This window comes from Palaemon carinicauda, chromosome 29 (assembly GCF_036898095.1).
Source record: "Palaemon carinicauda isolate YSFRI2023 chromosome 29, ASM3689809v2, whole genome shotgun sequence".
In the NCBI taxonomy this organism is placed as follows: Eukaryota; Metazoa; Arthropoda; class Malacostraca; order Decapoda; family Palaemonidae; genus Palaemon; species Palaemon carinicauda.
Genome location: NC_090753.1, coordinates 94717543 through 94733907, shown reverse-complemented (window position 1 = coordinate 94733907; position 16365 = coordinate 94717543). Strand labels below are relative to the sequence as shown.

The 16365-nt window shown below is 45.4% G+C and overlaps 1 protein-coding gene across 1 annotated transcript in view; it reads right to left on the bottom strand.

Moving 5' to 3' along the window:
* Positions 1-8073, bottom strand: part of LOC137622729 (mitochondrial intermediate peptidase-like) — a 75926-nt gene extending 67853 nt beyond the window's left edge. Inside the window, exons 1-2 of the mRNA XM_068353322.1 lie at positions 7995-8073; positions 7638-7893 (exon numbers count right to left, since the gene is read on the bottom strand). Coding sequence (XP_068209423.1) covers positions 7638-7893; positions 7995-8073 — 335 coding nt within the window. The remainder of the gene's footprint in view (positions 1-7637; positions 7894-7994) is intronic.
* Between the last annotated feature and the right edge of the window lie 8292 nt (positions 8074-16365).

Below are 16365 nucleotides of genomic sequence, written 5' to 3'. Positions count from 1 at the left end.
TTGTTCTGTTACGAGTACAAACTCTACCTGGCTATGCATACAGCAAGACCTGCAAGCTTTTGATGCTATGTTTGTTCATATGGTATATGCAAACCTTGAGACTCTTTCCTAAGTCTAGTATGACTCTTCCCTGCAGGGGGCAGGAAGCACTAACATGGTTTATGATTAGCAGTAATGACGTATAACGGTAACGTCATATGTCTCTATGGTCTGGATGACCAAGGAATAATTGTCCTGAGGTTAAGGCACATTTGGAAAATCCACAGATACAGTACTTTCTAAATAATGCTCTGGTAGCTTTCCATCAGGACGACATGGCCTGAGCCCCAAAACAGATTTTGAGCGAAGCGAAATATCTATTTTTGGGTGAGATAGCCATGTCGTCCTGATGGACCCGCCCTCCTTTTTCATAGAAAAGACCTTTGGCAGGATACATCCCGAAACTACTATATCTGTAGCACCTTGCTCAACGCTACAAGGAATAAACATGGCGGCGACGTACAGCGCCATCTGGATACTCAAAGTAGTAACGGAGGAAGGGTAACCTTGATATCGGCTCCCCTTCAAAATTTGCCACTTTCCCCCTCGAAGCGAAAATGCGATTCGGGGTGAAGATTGCTATGTGTTGTATCAAGATATACTGTACGTCCCCTGATTTATGCGATATCCTTAGGAGAAATTTTAAGGATATTTGCGCCAGGAGTTAGAATTCTGGAGACCTAAAGGTAAATTCTCTGGGAATATCACTGTAGTTAAATATACCCTAGGAAGCTACTTATAGGAACTTTCCATCAGGATGACATGGCTATCTCACCCAAAAATGACAAACTTATAACAGAGTTTGTATTTTTCCTAACATACAAACCTGAATTCTTTACTATAGGAGATATTCTAGCGCGAGCTGGAAAATACGGCAGAAAAACCTTAACAAGGTCGTTAACGACCGGACAGTAATTACCCTCCTGTCAGTGGTGGGGGACCGCCGGTAGGTAGCTGCTGTTTACCTTCAATCGGATTCTAGATAGGACTATCCTAGGGGGCGGTGATGGAGAGAAGATTTATGTAAAGAATTCGGGTTTGTATGTTAGGAAAAATACAAACTCTGTTATAAGTTTGTCATTTGTTCCTACACTAAATACAAACCCTCATTCTTTACTATAGGAGACTTAGTCTTGAGGCCAGGGTGGCCAAGGAGTTCCCTATCTTTAGGGAAGATAGTCCTCAGACTAGACTCTTTTGAAGCAACAATCTTCCGTTATCTTCTTTCTTTGTAGATCCCCAGAATCTCAGTACGACTGAAGGTTTGCAACTTCATGGAAACAAATGTTTCGGGATGAAGTGGGTCAGGAACATTCGACTCGGACCTCTTCAAACTTAAGATTCCCCCGACCTTGCCAAGGGGAAACCTCATGACCACGAGTATAACTTATACTCTGTGAGAGGAATCAGATAAGTATCGTACCTTATTTCCATTGGCGAGTCCAGCTGAAACTGGATACAGGCTAGGATCCCCAGATGTGGGGGAGAAGGAGACGAAGAGGATCGAAGAATGTCCTTCTTAAAACATAGTGTAACTCAGAATCCTCAACCAATGGTTACTGTCCCCTGAAAGGGCGTAAGGTAGTAACAGCATCTGTTGACCTGTCACAATAGGCCCTATAAAAAGGGTGTCTAGAGACCTATGTGTCACATCGCTCAAATAGTGAGCAGTGAATGTAGATTGGCATTTCTAGACCCCAACACTTAAGACTTGGGAGACTGAGAAAAAATCTCTTAAACGCCAGAGAGGTAGCCACTCCCCTAACTTGATGGGCTCTGTGATGTGCTGCCTCTGGGTCTCCGTGAAAAGACCTCGCAATAACTTTCTTAAGTCAGAGAGAGATGGTGTTGCGAGAGATTCTCTTCTTTACCCTGTTGGAACAAGGAAGAGATGACGGAGACGTGGTCTGAAAAGTCTGGTGCACTTCAGATGTTTCTTTGACGCCCTGACTGGGCATAGTAACGACTGGAGTGCATCCTGTGTTACCTATTGAGAGTGGATATTCTCGACATCTCCCATCAGTAGATGAAGGATTGTGAGTCTAGCCACCAAGCCCGGTACGAAGCTGCGAGACACTCGCCCCCCCCCCTCTCTTAGAATGGGTGGCGTAAGAGACCATGTAGCTCACTGACCCTTTTAGCGGAGGACAGAGGTACGAGGAAGACGGTCTTAAGGTTCAGAGAGGGTCTGAGGCCCTTAAGGGCACATAGGGCAGACCCTTCAGCAAACGTAAGACACATCTCAAGGAGATGGTCTAATCTCAAGTGGGGGGCAAGATCACTCCAACACCGAAACAACCAAGGTGATGTCTTCTGAGGCGGAGAGGTCAACCCCTTCTCCGTCTACAGATGAGGCTCAAGGCTGCGCAATAGCCCTTAATCGCCGAGACTGAGAGATGCTTTCCTCACTGAGGAACAAAAGGAAGTCTGGGAACTACTGATCCTTCCTTTGAGGATCCAATTGCTTCACATTGTCGCTGTTGTAGCGGTTAAGAAGTCCATTGTCTTAGCCCCAGCAGTTAGGAATTCTTGTAGGGTCTGCCTAGAGTTTGGTTTGACAAGTCCTCATGGCTCGCAAGGTAGCCGACTGTATCAGACCACGTGCAAGCCAAAAGGGACATTGAAGTCGCTTCCCTTGCCGAGGCTTCTGTGACTGAGAAGAGCCTGGAAGAGTTTAGTGTCTCTTCGAGGATTAGCCTGGTGTGAGCCTCGCCGTGAAGGGATCTAAGATCAGAGAAGGTTGACGTCTCTGAACTCGGAGAACAGACCAGGTTTAAAGGTCACTCAAGAAAGCCAGAGGCGAGGGATAGTGACATTGCACTAGCTGTTAGGACAATGTCCTAGAGACTGACCATATATGGTCAACGACCAAGCCTCCTCTCCATCCCAGCTAGGTCCATGGAAGGCCAGGCAGTGGCTGCTGAAGACTCAGCAGATAGAATTATAGGCTCCCCCCAACCTTAGCTTACAAGGATGGTAAGGTTGTAGGCAGTGAAGGCTCTAACGAGTCTGGGCGGGGCTCGAGCCCCAGACTGTCAATACATAGCCTGTCTAAGGCTGGAGAGTCAACGGGTCGAGGAGACAGATGCAAATCGCCGAGGCATGAGATATAACACACAGTTCTTAGAGTCGTTAAATAAGAGGATTCTAAGTCCCTCGACGGCAGCACTCACGAGGAATCCTCAGGCTGCGATAATTCCTAGCGTATATAACAGGAAAAAGTGGAGACGCGAGTAGCAGACAAACCTTATATCTTACCCCCTCGTATCTTCTTATCGAAAGGGGAAGAATGGTAGAAGTCGGAGTGTCTGGAGGTAATGGCGAAGACCACTGACGAGAGTCGGAAGACTAATTGCGCGCGTGCACGGACACTCTGTGCTAATTGTTACCAGAGCCCGACTACTTGCATAACTGAAACTCGAAGGTTCCAAGTCGTGTGAACTCGAAAGTCCAACGCAACAGAGGCCCGAAGGACTCCTAAGGTCATGAGAACCCGTAGGATAAACATGACGAAAGTTTAAAGGCTCCCGATCACGCCCAGCGAAAGGGTGATCGTCACGAGGCCCCGAGGGGTCAACGTGAGGGGAACCAGTAGGATAAAAAAGACGTCTCCTACCAGCACGAGGGGGAGAACGTCAGGGATGAAAATAACTCCTCCGCAGGGTAGATTTGTTCTCCCGAAGGAGAATGTCGCTTTATATAAGGCTCTCGCTCCGCCCCTGGAGGAGAACCAAAAGGCGTAAGAGGGAGGAGCGTAGATCAGTAAACTTCTACAAGTTTCTCTCGTGAAGGTAGGAAGGTTCTCCCTGAGGAGATCGCCTAAAACAATCTTCTCCCTGCCCTATGGGGAAAAGTGTAGGCGTATTAACTTTTCTCTCTCAACGAGGGAAAAGTTTTCCCGAAGGAAGGATTGCCAAAGGCAAGATTTCTCCCCTCTCTATGGGGAAAAGCGTAGGTTTAATAATTTCTCTCTCGCGAACGAGGGAGAAGTCCTTCCGAAGGAGGACATCGCCTAAGGCAAACTTTCTCCCAGATCTATGGGAAAAAAGCATAGGCGTAATAATCTCTCTCTCGCGGACGAGAGAGAAGTTCTCCCGAAGGAGAACGTCACTTAAGACAAGTTTTCTCCTAGTTCTAGGGAAAAAACGTAGGCGTAAAAATCTCCCTCTCGAGTATAAAAACTCCCTCTCGTGAACGAGAAAGGAGTCCTCCCGAAGGGGGACTTGGCCTAAGACAAGCTTTCTCCCAATTCATGGGGAAAAAAGCATAGGCTTACTAATCTCTCTCGCGAACGAGAGAGAAGTTCTACCGAAGGAGAACATTGCCTAAGACAAGCTTTCCCCCAGTTCTATGGGAAAAAAGCGAAGGCGTAACAATCTCTCTCTCTCGCGAACGAGAGAGAAGATCTTCTGAAGGAGGGCATTGCCTAAGGCAAGTTTTCTCCCAGTTTTAAGGAAAAAACATAGGCGAAAAAATCTCCTCTCAAGAACAAGAGAGAAGTCCTCCCGAAGAAGGACATCGCCTGAGCCCAGCATACTCCCAGGGAGAAGTTCCCCCCGAAGGAGGCATAAGCCGTAGACTTGCTTTTCCCCAGCTCCAGGGGAGAAAGCAGTCTTCAGGGACGAGATAACAGCGGTAAAACTCATTGAACTGTTCGCAACTACTTACGAAGGAGGGAAGGTTGCTGACTGTCTGAAGTTGGAAAGCTTTCCCTCGGAAGGGGAATGGATCTTTCACGCAGTCCAATTCCGAGGAAGGTTATCACTCCCTCATAAGGGAAGGATCTCTAATCCCTGGAGGAGAACCTCCTGTCAGCAATCTGAGTTTCCCAATAAGTTGATCAAGTTGCAAGTTGACAACGAGTGTTACCTCGTAACATGGGCAGCTCATGAGCTGCCACATGACTTTTCCCTTCTGCTCTCAACCGAAGAGAAGAAGGGGGCGAACCCCTGCATCTTCTTTCAAGGTTTCCGAGAGACTCAAAATCCTTAACTCAACAGGGAGCAAAGGAATTGGGGAGGTTGTCCTGTCTGAAACACGGGAGCGAGGGATTGACCCCGCGAGTGTATGATCGGAGATTTGCGTGTATAGCGCTAATTGCGTGGGAACACCTGCGTGATTGGGGTCTGAAGACTCTGCCATAAGAGTAAAACTCCTGATCGTTATGGGCGTAGTGTTGGATGGGCCTACGCGAACACTCAGCGTGACAAGAGTCCGAAGACTCTCTGACATAAGAGTAACGCTCTTGATGACTTGTGTCACGAGAACCCGAAGGTTCAGCGTGATCGTGCGTGCCCCTAGAGGTTGTGTTGCGAGAACCCGAAGGTTCAGCGTGAACGTACGTGCCCCTAGAGTTTGTGTTGCGAGAACCCGAAGGGCTAGAACAACGGGAAAACGGAAGTCTCCCTTGTCACGAGACACCGAAGTGTCAGCGAGACTAAATGCACGAAAAACCCAAGGTTTCAGCAACTAGCTGTGAGCAAACGAAGGGATAGCGCACCGGAAAACCGAGGTTTCCTTGTCACGAGACCCCAAAGGGTCAGAGATCGCTAATTCAAAGGCGAGAGCGATCTCTCTGAAGATAGAGAGAAAAGCAAGGAGAAGCGCTCTATCTGACTTTTTCTAGAGCGGACGGAGACCCTCAAACAAATATGCGAAGAAGAGGGTTCGAGGTCAGGACGTGCTTTGCCCTTGGCCTCTCTCCTGTTTTCTTAGATGATCCCTTGCACGACGACGACAGCGAGGTAGAACGATGACGAGAGGGATCGTTCTTCTCAGGTTTGTGGCACGAGAGTATATAATCTCGAGGGAGGAAGTCTCGGTGAGAGACAGAAGGCGAGAATGATAATGTCTCTTCCTATTTCGCCCGTCTCTTCGGTGAGAATATCTAGGTGAAGGCGTACACGGGCGTGCGGGAGAGTTATTTCGCACGGCTGTGCCAACCGTAGGGAGCGCGCACGCGCAGGAGAAAATTCCCCATAGTGGAATCATATGGGCGCGCGGGGGTGCGCGCATATCCTTGCGGATGCGGGAGAAGACTGCTGCGCCGGTAAGTGCTGGCGCGTTGATAAGCGTTGGCGTGTTGCAAAGCGCTAGCGCGTTGGTAAGCACTGGCGCTGCGGGAGAAGGCAGCATGGCTGCCTTGTCAGAAGACCTTCTAACAGTAGAAAGTTGACGCGCAGGTTTTACCTGTCGCGTAGGATGGTGTTGGGCGCGTATGCGCACGTGCAGGCGCAGGAGAGTGCCATTGCGCAGAAGATTGGTGACGCGCAGGAGTTTGTGAGCAGGTGAGCGCATGGTACGAGATGGAGCTATGCTCTTGTTGGAGCGTATGCGCATGTTGGCGCATACGCTCTTGATGCCCTATGTTAGAGTAAGAAGGAAGCGCTCTTAATTTTGTGACGAGAGTGCTTAGACTAACGGCGAGACATCTCGTGAAGAGACAGAAGGTGAGGAAGAGCAAGAACGATTATGTCTCCTCCTATGTCGCCTGTGATTCCGGAGAGAACCACTGGGCAAAGGAGTGCGATCTCTCCTTTTCCTCTTCTCTATCTCTCCCTCCTAGCCTCCGAAGAGGGAAGGACAATGAAGTGGAGGAGGAGAAGGTAATGTGTAGACCTCTTCTACATACTTGGCAGGGGAACCCATCCTCCACAGGGTAGCAAAACACCCATGACCTCCGTAACCGGGCATAGGGAAAGAGGATCCACACCTAGTGGTGACATAAAGGCGTCGTGAACACTTCCTCAAATAGAGAACATCATCTACAAAGAAAAAGAATTATTCAAAACTCAAAAAAAAAAAAAAAAAAGAAAGGGTAGTCTGCCAGCAAATAAAGCAGGAGCAGAGGTGTTACCACTGCGACGGCTAGAATTCGATTGAAGGTAAACAGCAGCTACCGACCGGCGGTCCCCCACCACTAACAGGTGGGTAATTACCTGTCCGGTCGTTAACGACCTTGTTAAGGTTTTACTGCCGTATTTTCCAGCTCGCGCTAGAATATCTCCTATAGTAAAGAATGAGGGTTTGTATTTAGTGTAGGAACATAGATCTTTCGTTTCGCTCAAAATCCGTTTTATACATTGTACTTTATGTACATTATTGGAGGGGAGTATCTAATCACACACAGAAATAGCCTATTTGAAAACTTCATTCATACTGTACAGTACACTATATGATAACCAATACTCTGAAAACATAATTCTTAAGGAAAAAATTAGCGCGTAAAGCAATATGTATGCAAACTACAGTACCACAGTGCGAAATTGAATACTTCTTGGAATTTTACTGGTAGCATTTCTTCTCCTAGGGAATGACCAAGGTATTGAAAGCATATCCCCAGTTTATAATAATATATCTGTAAGGTCCTCAAGGTTTTGCTCTCTCTTTTTTTCTATCTCTTAATGTACTTTAACTTAAGGTCTCACTCTCTCTCAAAGAACCTACCTAACTTGGTTATAAACACTAAAAGAAAACACTAAAAGCAAAGAACCCAATTTCATGAAATGTAGAGAAAATCCCGGAAGAGACATTTCTTTAACGATCTTCCTATCAATATTCCTATCATCTTCACAAACCAAAGGGCTCTAAGCACCAACCTGTGAGCGTAAGAGGGAAACCCACATGTGGTGGCCATTTCATGCCTTCCGCAGAGGAGCTCGGTCAGCAGCTCTTCTTGATGCCGATCAGGATACAGAAAAATCTTGTATGCTGCTTCCCTTGTGATTTCCAAGTGCGCGTCTGCATACAACCCTGTTACGACGATGTTATCGCCGTCGATGGAAAACCTGAAACAAGAATGATGCGTCTCTGGGTGTAGATTCCGCAAGTAGAAGATATAAAACAAAGTATAGGCTATAATTAAATCAAAATCATTGGTGTAGAGTGAGTACCTAATTATGTGAATACTGTACTACAAATTTTCAACAATTTGTATTTCACCTAGCTATACAAACCTAAGTCATTTATATGGGTTACTCCTAAACGAAATTCTTTTAATGAGGCGCATTTGCACCGACTCGCAGCAGTGCCCATTTAGCTCGGAAAAGTTTCCTGATCGCTGATTGGTTAGAATTACCTTGTCCAGCCAATCTGCGATCAGGAAACTTTTCCGAGCTAAAAGGGCACCTTTGCGAGTCGGTGCAAATCTGCCTTGCTAAAAAAAATTTTGTTTTCTACGACCGGGCAACCAAAAGAAAACTGGTTTGATTGCATCATGCTTTGTTGCTTGGCAACTACTGCACAAAGTCCCTTGATCAAGAAGGATTCCACTTGATAAATTAATGAAGTAAAACCAAAAATTTCTTCTCACTTTTGTAAAATCAATAAACCCATCCTCAAAAGAAAAGAGAAGTAGTGAAGGATTAAGTCCTATAAAATACTGCAGCAATATTCAAGAAGGGCTCTTAGAACGAATCAACGAAATATAAGTATCAGCCTGGCGTCAATTCTAGGAAAGGTACAAGACATTATTATAGCTGATGACATAAGGAAATACTTACAGGTAAAGGTAAAAGAGTCTGGTTTCAGTTCGTTTATCATCAGCACATGCGCAACAGAATGTTAGTCAGGCAAGCCCAAAATCTGCTACTGTGGTGCCCAACCACAGCAGTATCCTCCCACGTAAACTGCTTAGACTCGTTGTGGCGGGATGTTGCAAAACAACCCCCCCACACCCTTGAATCACTCTACCAAACGATTGTCCCTCAACACAAACTTTCCCCTTACTTTATCAACTGGACTCTTGACAGAGGGAAAATTGAAACAAAATATGACCTTAATACTATATTTCTTACAACAAAAACACTTAAAACTAGAATCAACTGCATTCAAATGAATATTATCTATACCTAATCCTTTAAAGCTATAAACTTAAAACTAAACCGAATCACCAATCAAAAGAATAACCATACTTAAAACTAATCATCAACTTTAAACGAAAATACAGACAAAAATAACCATAACGTAGAATAATAGTACTCAACTATCAAAAAATAACTAAACAAATATTTGTTTATGTGTGGACCCCTTTGTCCACAAAAGGGCCAACAGTCCTTTAAGCCCAACGCCACAACTCTCTGGCAGACGCAACCCTTGGCACAATAACTGTGGCAGACAGATAACTTTGTAGCAATCTGCTACACCCGTCTCACTTGATTGGGGCACTAAATTATCACCATCATCATCGTCATAATCGCACGGAACAATCAAATCAGGTCCTTCAAAACAATCCAAGTCATCAACAACTGGACACCATTCAAAAAATCAATTTGATATCTCCAAAGGAATAAGTACTCTAAGGAGGAATCACGGCCTGCCAAAATAAAAAAGAAAAACACTTACGAACACTTCTAGCTAACTAAACTATCGCACTATAATCAAAGATAAATAATGAATTGTTCCTATCATTCACAATCACGACAAGCAAAGATAAACAAAACTGTACTTACTTTTTAAATAAATAAACACCTCCACGCTGGTCAAAAAATGATATAAAATATAATCCAGCATTCACAACAGCCTCTAGCTGCAGTCAAAATCAAAATAAGCATTCACCCAAGACATTCACCACTGTCGTAACCTAACTAAAACATAAACAAACAATCTCATTTATACCAACAGTCTTTCTCACCACAAACAATCGATACACTAACTACTCTCTCTCTCTCTCTCTCTCTCTCTCTCTCTCTCTCTCTCTCTCTCTCTCTCTCTCTCTCTCTCTCGATTTGGCAAACAAAAAATAAATAAAAATAAAATGTTATTTTGATTATAAAATAAATTTTTGAATATACTTACCCGGTGATTATATAGCTGCAACTCTGTTGCTCGACAGACAACTCTACGGAAAAACTCGCCAGCGATCGCTACACAGGTTGCGGGTGTGCCCAACAGCGCCATCTGTCGACCAGATACCCAGCTCTCAATGTAAACAAAGACTCAATTTTCTCCTCGTCCCACTGCGTCTCTATTGGGGAGGAAGGGATGGTCATTTAATTTATAATCACCGGGTAAGTATATTCAAAAATTTATTTTATAATCAAAATAACATTTTTCAATATTTAACTTAGCCGGTGATTATATAGCTGATTCACACCCAGGATGGTGGGTAGAGACCAGTAATATATGTTTACACTTTTATGAGCTAAGAGTTTTTTATTTCATTTTAGAAGTTATCAAAATAACAAAAACAAAATAAATAGGTACCTGGTAAGGAAGTCGACTTGAACAATTACTCTGCCTTTTAAGTACGTCTTCCTTACGGAGCCTCGCGATCCTCTTAGGATGCTGATCGACCCCTAGGATCTGAAGTATCAAGGGTTGCAACCCATACAACAGGACCTCATCAAACCCCTAATCTAGGCGCTCTCAAGAAATGACTTTGACCACCCGCCAAATCAACCAGGATGCGAAAGGCTTCTTAGCCTTCCGGACAACCCATAAAAAAACATTTCAAGAGACAGATTAAAAGGATAAGGAATTAGGGAATTGTAGTGGTTGAGCCCTCACCCACTACTGCACTCGCTGCTACGAATGGTCCCAGTGTGTAGCAGTTCTTATAAAGAGACTGGACATCTTTCAAGTAAAATGACGCGAACACTGACTTGCTTCTCCAATAGGTTGCGTCCATTATACTTTGCAGAGATATATTTTGCTTAAAGGCCACGGAAGTTGTTACAGCTCTAACTTCGTGCGTCTTCACCTTAAGCAAAGTTCGGTCTTCCTCACTCAGATGTGAATGAGCTTCTCGTATTAACAATCTGATAAAGTCTGACCAAGCATTCTTTGACATAGGCAAGGATGGTTTCTTAACTGAACACCATAAAGCTTCAGATTGGCCTTGTAAAGGTTTAGTACGCTTTAAATAGAACTTAAGAGCTCTAACAGGGCATAAGACTCTTTCTAGTTCATTGCCTACGATCTCCGATAAGCTGGGGATATCGAAAGATTTAGGCCAAGGCCGAGAAGGCAGCTCATTTTTGGCTAGAAAACCAAGTTGTAGCGAACAAGTGGCTTTTTCTGACGAAAATCCGATGTTCTTGCTGAAGGCATGAATCTCACTGACTCTTTTAGCCGAGGCTAAACATACCAGGAAAAGAGTCTTAAGAGTGAGATCTTTCAGGGAGGCTGATTGTAACGGCTCCAACCTGTCTGACATGAAGAATCTTAGTACCACGTCTAAATTCCATCCAGGGGTAGCCAAACGACGCTCCTTGGTGGTCTCAAAAGACTTAAGGAGGTCTTGCAGATCTTTATGTTTGGAAAGATCTAAGCCTCTATGCCGGAAGACCGATGCCAACATGCTTCTGTAGCCCTTGATAGTGGGAGCTGAAAGGGATCGTCCTTTTCTCAGGTATAAGAGAAAAACAGCTATTTGAGCTACAGAGGTACTGGTCGAGGATACAGAAACTGACTTGCACCAGTCTCGGAAGACTTCCCACTTCGATTGGTAGACTCTAATGGAAGACGCTCTCCTTGCTCTAGCAATCGCACTGGCTGCTTCCTTCGAAAAGCCTCTAGCTCTCAAGAGTCTTTCGATAGTCTGAAGGCAGTCAGACGAAGAGCGTGGAGGCTTTGGAGTACCTTCTTTACGTGTGGCTGACGTAGAAGGTCTACCCTTAGAGGAAGACTACTGGGAACTTCTACTAACCATCGAAGTATCTCGGTGAACCATTCTCTCGCGGGCCAGAGGGAAGCAACTAACGTCAACCTTGTCCCTTCGTGAGAGGTGAACTTCTGCAGTACCTTGTTGACAATCTTGAACGGTGGGAATGCGTAGAGATCCAGATGTGACCAATCTAGGAGGAAAGCATCTATATGTATTGCTGCTGGGTCCGGGACTGGAGAGCAATAGATTGGAAGCCTCTTGGTCAGCGAGGTTGCAAAGAGATCTATGGATGGTTTTACCCCAAGTGGCCCAAAGACTCTTGCACACATCCTTGTGGAGGGTCCATTCGGTTGGAATTACTTGCCCTTTCCGACTGAGACAATCTGCTATGACGTTCAAGTCGCCTTGGATGAACCTCGTTACTAGGGAGATGTCTTGACCTTTTGACCAGATGAGCAGGTCCCTTGCGATCTCGTACAACGTCAGTGAGTGGGTACCTCCTTGTTTGGAGATGTACGCCAAGGCCGTGGTGATGTCCGAGTTAACTTCCACCACTTTGCCTCGAAGGAGAGACTTGAAGCTTTTCAAGGCCAGATGTACTGCCAACAGCTCCTTGCAGTTGATATGCATGCTCCTCTGACTCGAGTTCCACAGTCCTGAGCATTCCCGACCGTCTAGTGTCGCGCCCCAGCCCACGTCCGATGCGTCCGAGAAGAGAACGTGGTTGGGAGTCTGAACAGCCAGGGGAAGACCCTCTCTTAGGTTGATATTGTCCTTCCACCAAGTCAGACAAGACTTTATCTTTTCGGAAACCGGGATCGAGACCGCTTCTGGCGTCTTGTCCTTTTTCCAGTGAAAAGCTAGATGGTATTGAAGAGGACGGAGGTGTAGTCTTCCTAGTGACACAAATTGTTCCACGGATGACAGCGTCCCTACCAGACTCATCCACAGCCTGACTGAGCAGCGTTCCTTCTTCAGCATCTTCTGGATGGATAGCAGGGCTTGATCTATTCTGGGGGCTGATCGTCTTGTTGTTCAGCAACGTCCTCATCAGAGGGTTCCTCATCCGAAAACTGATGAGGAAACGGCAACGGAGTGGGCAACGGAGTGGGCAACGTCTGGCTCGCTGAGTCCGGTCGCACTGGTGCATGCGTGACGGAGCCTGACGCAACATCATGGAACTGCTGCACAGTCTGTGAACTGTCAACAACCATGGGTGCGCGAGGAAGCACAGCGTCAACCCGAGACTGTCTAGACCGTCTGGGTTGTGCAGTCAACACCCTACCGGGTTGCTGAGGTTGACGCACTGCGTCAAAACAAGTCACCTCTGCTGGTTGTTGAACGTCCTGAACGTCAACAACCACCTCCGAGCGTCGCTTAACGTCAACGTGCGGCTGGCAACCCACACTGGGTCGCATCGGTGGAGGAACCACCTCAACTGGCAGACGCGAGTAGGTTACCTCAGCGTCAACAGGGCGCACAACCGACCGGTTGGAAGGTTGTTGGCCAGAAGGTTCGTAGCAACCTTCTCCGCATTAAAGTCCTCTATCAAGGACGCAAGCTTGGACTGCATGTCTTGCAGCAAAGCCCATTTAGGGTCTACGGGAGCAAGTGCGGCAACAGACGGGGTTAGCGACTGAGGCGGTACCGCTTACCATCCCTGAAAGCCTTGTTATGCATGACATAATTGTACAGCAAAACTTCAAAGGCTCGAAAACAGCTGTGAAGTTGACCTGTAAAAAACTTGGAGCGTCTCCTGGCCAGGCGCCAGGGAGAGTCTACGAGAATTGAGAAGTCTATCTGGGCAGAGGCATGAACTCCCAAGCCGAGAACTTCTCTCGTGTCATATCAGACTCTCGCTCTATAAACCAGTTTAAAAGAAGGGAAAGCAAAGGCTGTATCCCCCAAACTCCTCCTGGTGAAAAACCAGTCGCCTAGCCAACGTAAAGCTCTCTAGGAGAGCGAGAGAGCACTAGCTTAAAAACAACGGCTTCGAAGTAGCTAGGCCTAGTGTAAGCTCTGACGTTTAGGCGAACGAGGAGCAGCAGTTACAAAAAGATCCGGACAAAGATCCTTAAAAAAATCATCATGATTTAATTAAAGTCCATAGGGGGCTAAGCAGCTTTAGGCTCCTCTCCATCTGACAGAGTCCTCAAGGGAATATCAGTAGGAGGGGGAACAGCAACTTCCTCATCTACAGGAACCTTGTCCGATAAAAGCTGAGTCTCAACCAAGGGAGAGACCTACCGTGGTGGCAATGCTTTACAAGCAGAGTCCACACTCACTGGTGCATTAGTAGCGGACCAGAACGCAACGTCATGTAACTGCTTGACAGTCTGTGAACTGTCAACAACTGAACTGTCAACCACAACAGGTGCGTGAGGACGCACAGCGTCTACTCGAGACTGCTTTGACTGCCTAGACTGAGCAGTCAAAACAACTCTAGAATGCGGAGGTTGACGCACAGCGTCAAAACAAGTCAACTCCGATTGTTAGTGAACGTCTTGAACGTCAACAGGAGCATCAGCAAGTGGCCTAACGTCCAAATGCGGCTGAAAAACCACACGAGACCGCATCGAGTGTGGTTCTAAACAACCTGACTGACGTGACTAAGCTACGCCAACGTCAACAGTAAGCACAAAGGAACGTTAGGTTGGCTGAAAGCCAGGATATCGATGAGATAAACGGCTAGACTCAACGGACTAATCGGCAGAATAGTCTTCCATAAGGGAGGCAAGCATATACTGCATGTCTTGCCATACAACCCATTAAGGATCAACGGAAATGGTTGTGGTAAGAGACGAGGGTAACGTCTGTGACCGCAACACTTTGCCAACAAAAAAAGACTCTCGGAGTCTGTGTTACGCTTTTGTTAGGCGGCGAGCAGTTATCCGATGACTGCATAGGGTCAGAGCTGTCCTAATGGTTGTAACCAGGACGCTGGACCTGTCCTGAAAGGACTGACTTTCGCTTAAGGGCTTCGAAACCTTGTGACAGGTTTCTTATGCGAAAAGCCTTCGGATGACGAGGAGAAACAACGTCTCTCTCGTCTTATGGTAGGGGAGATCTTGGTAAGATACACCCGATACCATAGAGGGAAAACGTCTGTTCGTTGATCAAGGCCTCTCGAACCCATAAGTCGTTTGACATTACTTCTCCCCTGGGCTTGGGAGCATGCAAGAGGTCCCGGACTAGGTGAACGACAGGCACGAACAGACGAACCCTCGGACGCAACACTGTAACACTTTGCGCATATCACTTTATCACTTCGATTTTCTGTTTTGCACTTATTTCACTGAAATCGAAACTTTTACTGATTTCTACCTGAAACACGCAATTCTACCCTTCATTAAAAGGTAGTAATTGCGAAATCAGTCGTATAATGCAAGCTCATTAATACCAGCAAAAAGCAGAAAACATATTTTAAGATAAAAAAATCAGTGGCTGGGAAAGAGACTAAACACTAGTTCATATAAACTACGTTTTCAACCTCTCGCCGCACATAGCCTGGGGACGAGAATAAAAAACTAAAAACGTTTTATCCTTCCTCCCCGTACAGCGACTAGGGACGAGAGTAACTCGAGAACAACGTTACCCGCTTGAACGGAACGTTTTCTCTCCTCTCTCTCCCTCCGTCTCTATCTCTCTTGATTTCGCACCAAAGAGAAGAGCCCAATTATATTTCGTCAAAAAAACATGTTATTTGACTAAAGGAAAAAACTGAAAGGTTTTTCAAATAAAAAGTTCCTTTAAAATAGAATTTAAAACATTAAAGCTAAGAAAGAATGAACAAAACGTCAGAATCGATTTACTCTTACTGCAAAGTGAAACCGTGATACACTCTCTCTCTATCGTAACGATAGAGCGCATGTTGAACGTCTTGAACGTCAACAACTGCGTAGCATAAATAAACTAAACGTTAGTTCATCTTTGAAAACAGTACGAAGACTATCAAAGAAATTCTTTCATAAAATATTACATTTAAAAAGTTTTAAATCCTTAGCTCTTTAAAAGCTAATTACGATATAAAGGGCTCAACGTTGATTAACTTCGGTTTCCAAGTTAGGACCGCCTACTGTCAGGAAAGGTCGCATATAAACAAAACATTAAAATTTATTTTTATATGTTTATAATAAATGGAAAGTTAATCGAAGAGGCCTAATAAAGGCGGAGAGATATAAAATATATAGAGGAAAATCTATAACGTGATAAGATAATTACTAAAAGCCTAAACACACTTCCGTCTAAGGGAAGGGTCGGCCATTTAAAAGTCAAAGAAAGTCCATACTCTCTTTGTCACCATAATTAAATCTATCCAAAACGAGTTCAAGATTTAAGATGAAGATAAAACACCTGCATAGCGAAAGCTCAAAACTAGAATATAGTACTTCACCAAATAGATGTGAAAAACTCCAGTTTAGCAACAGCGAGTAAAGTACGTCTTGTCGACACCTCGACAGAGAGAAAATTGAGTCTTTGTTTACATTGAGAGCTGGGTATCTGGTCGACAGATGGCGCTGTTGGGCACACCCGCAACCTGTGTAGCGATCGCTGGCGAGTTTTTCCGTAGAGTTGTCTGTCGAGCAACAGAGTTGCAGCTATATAATCACCGGCTAAGTTAAATATTGAAAAACAAAAATTAATCCTCCACATCGTGGTCCCGGGCTGGGATCAATATGCTGCCATGCGAATGTTAGGCGAACACATTACCAACAATCTAA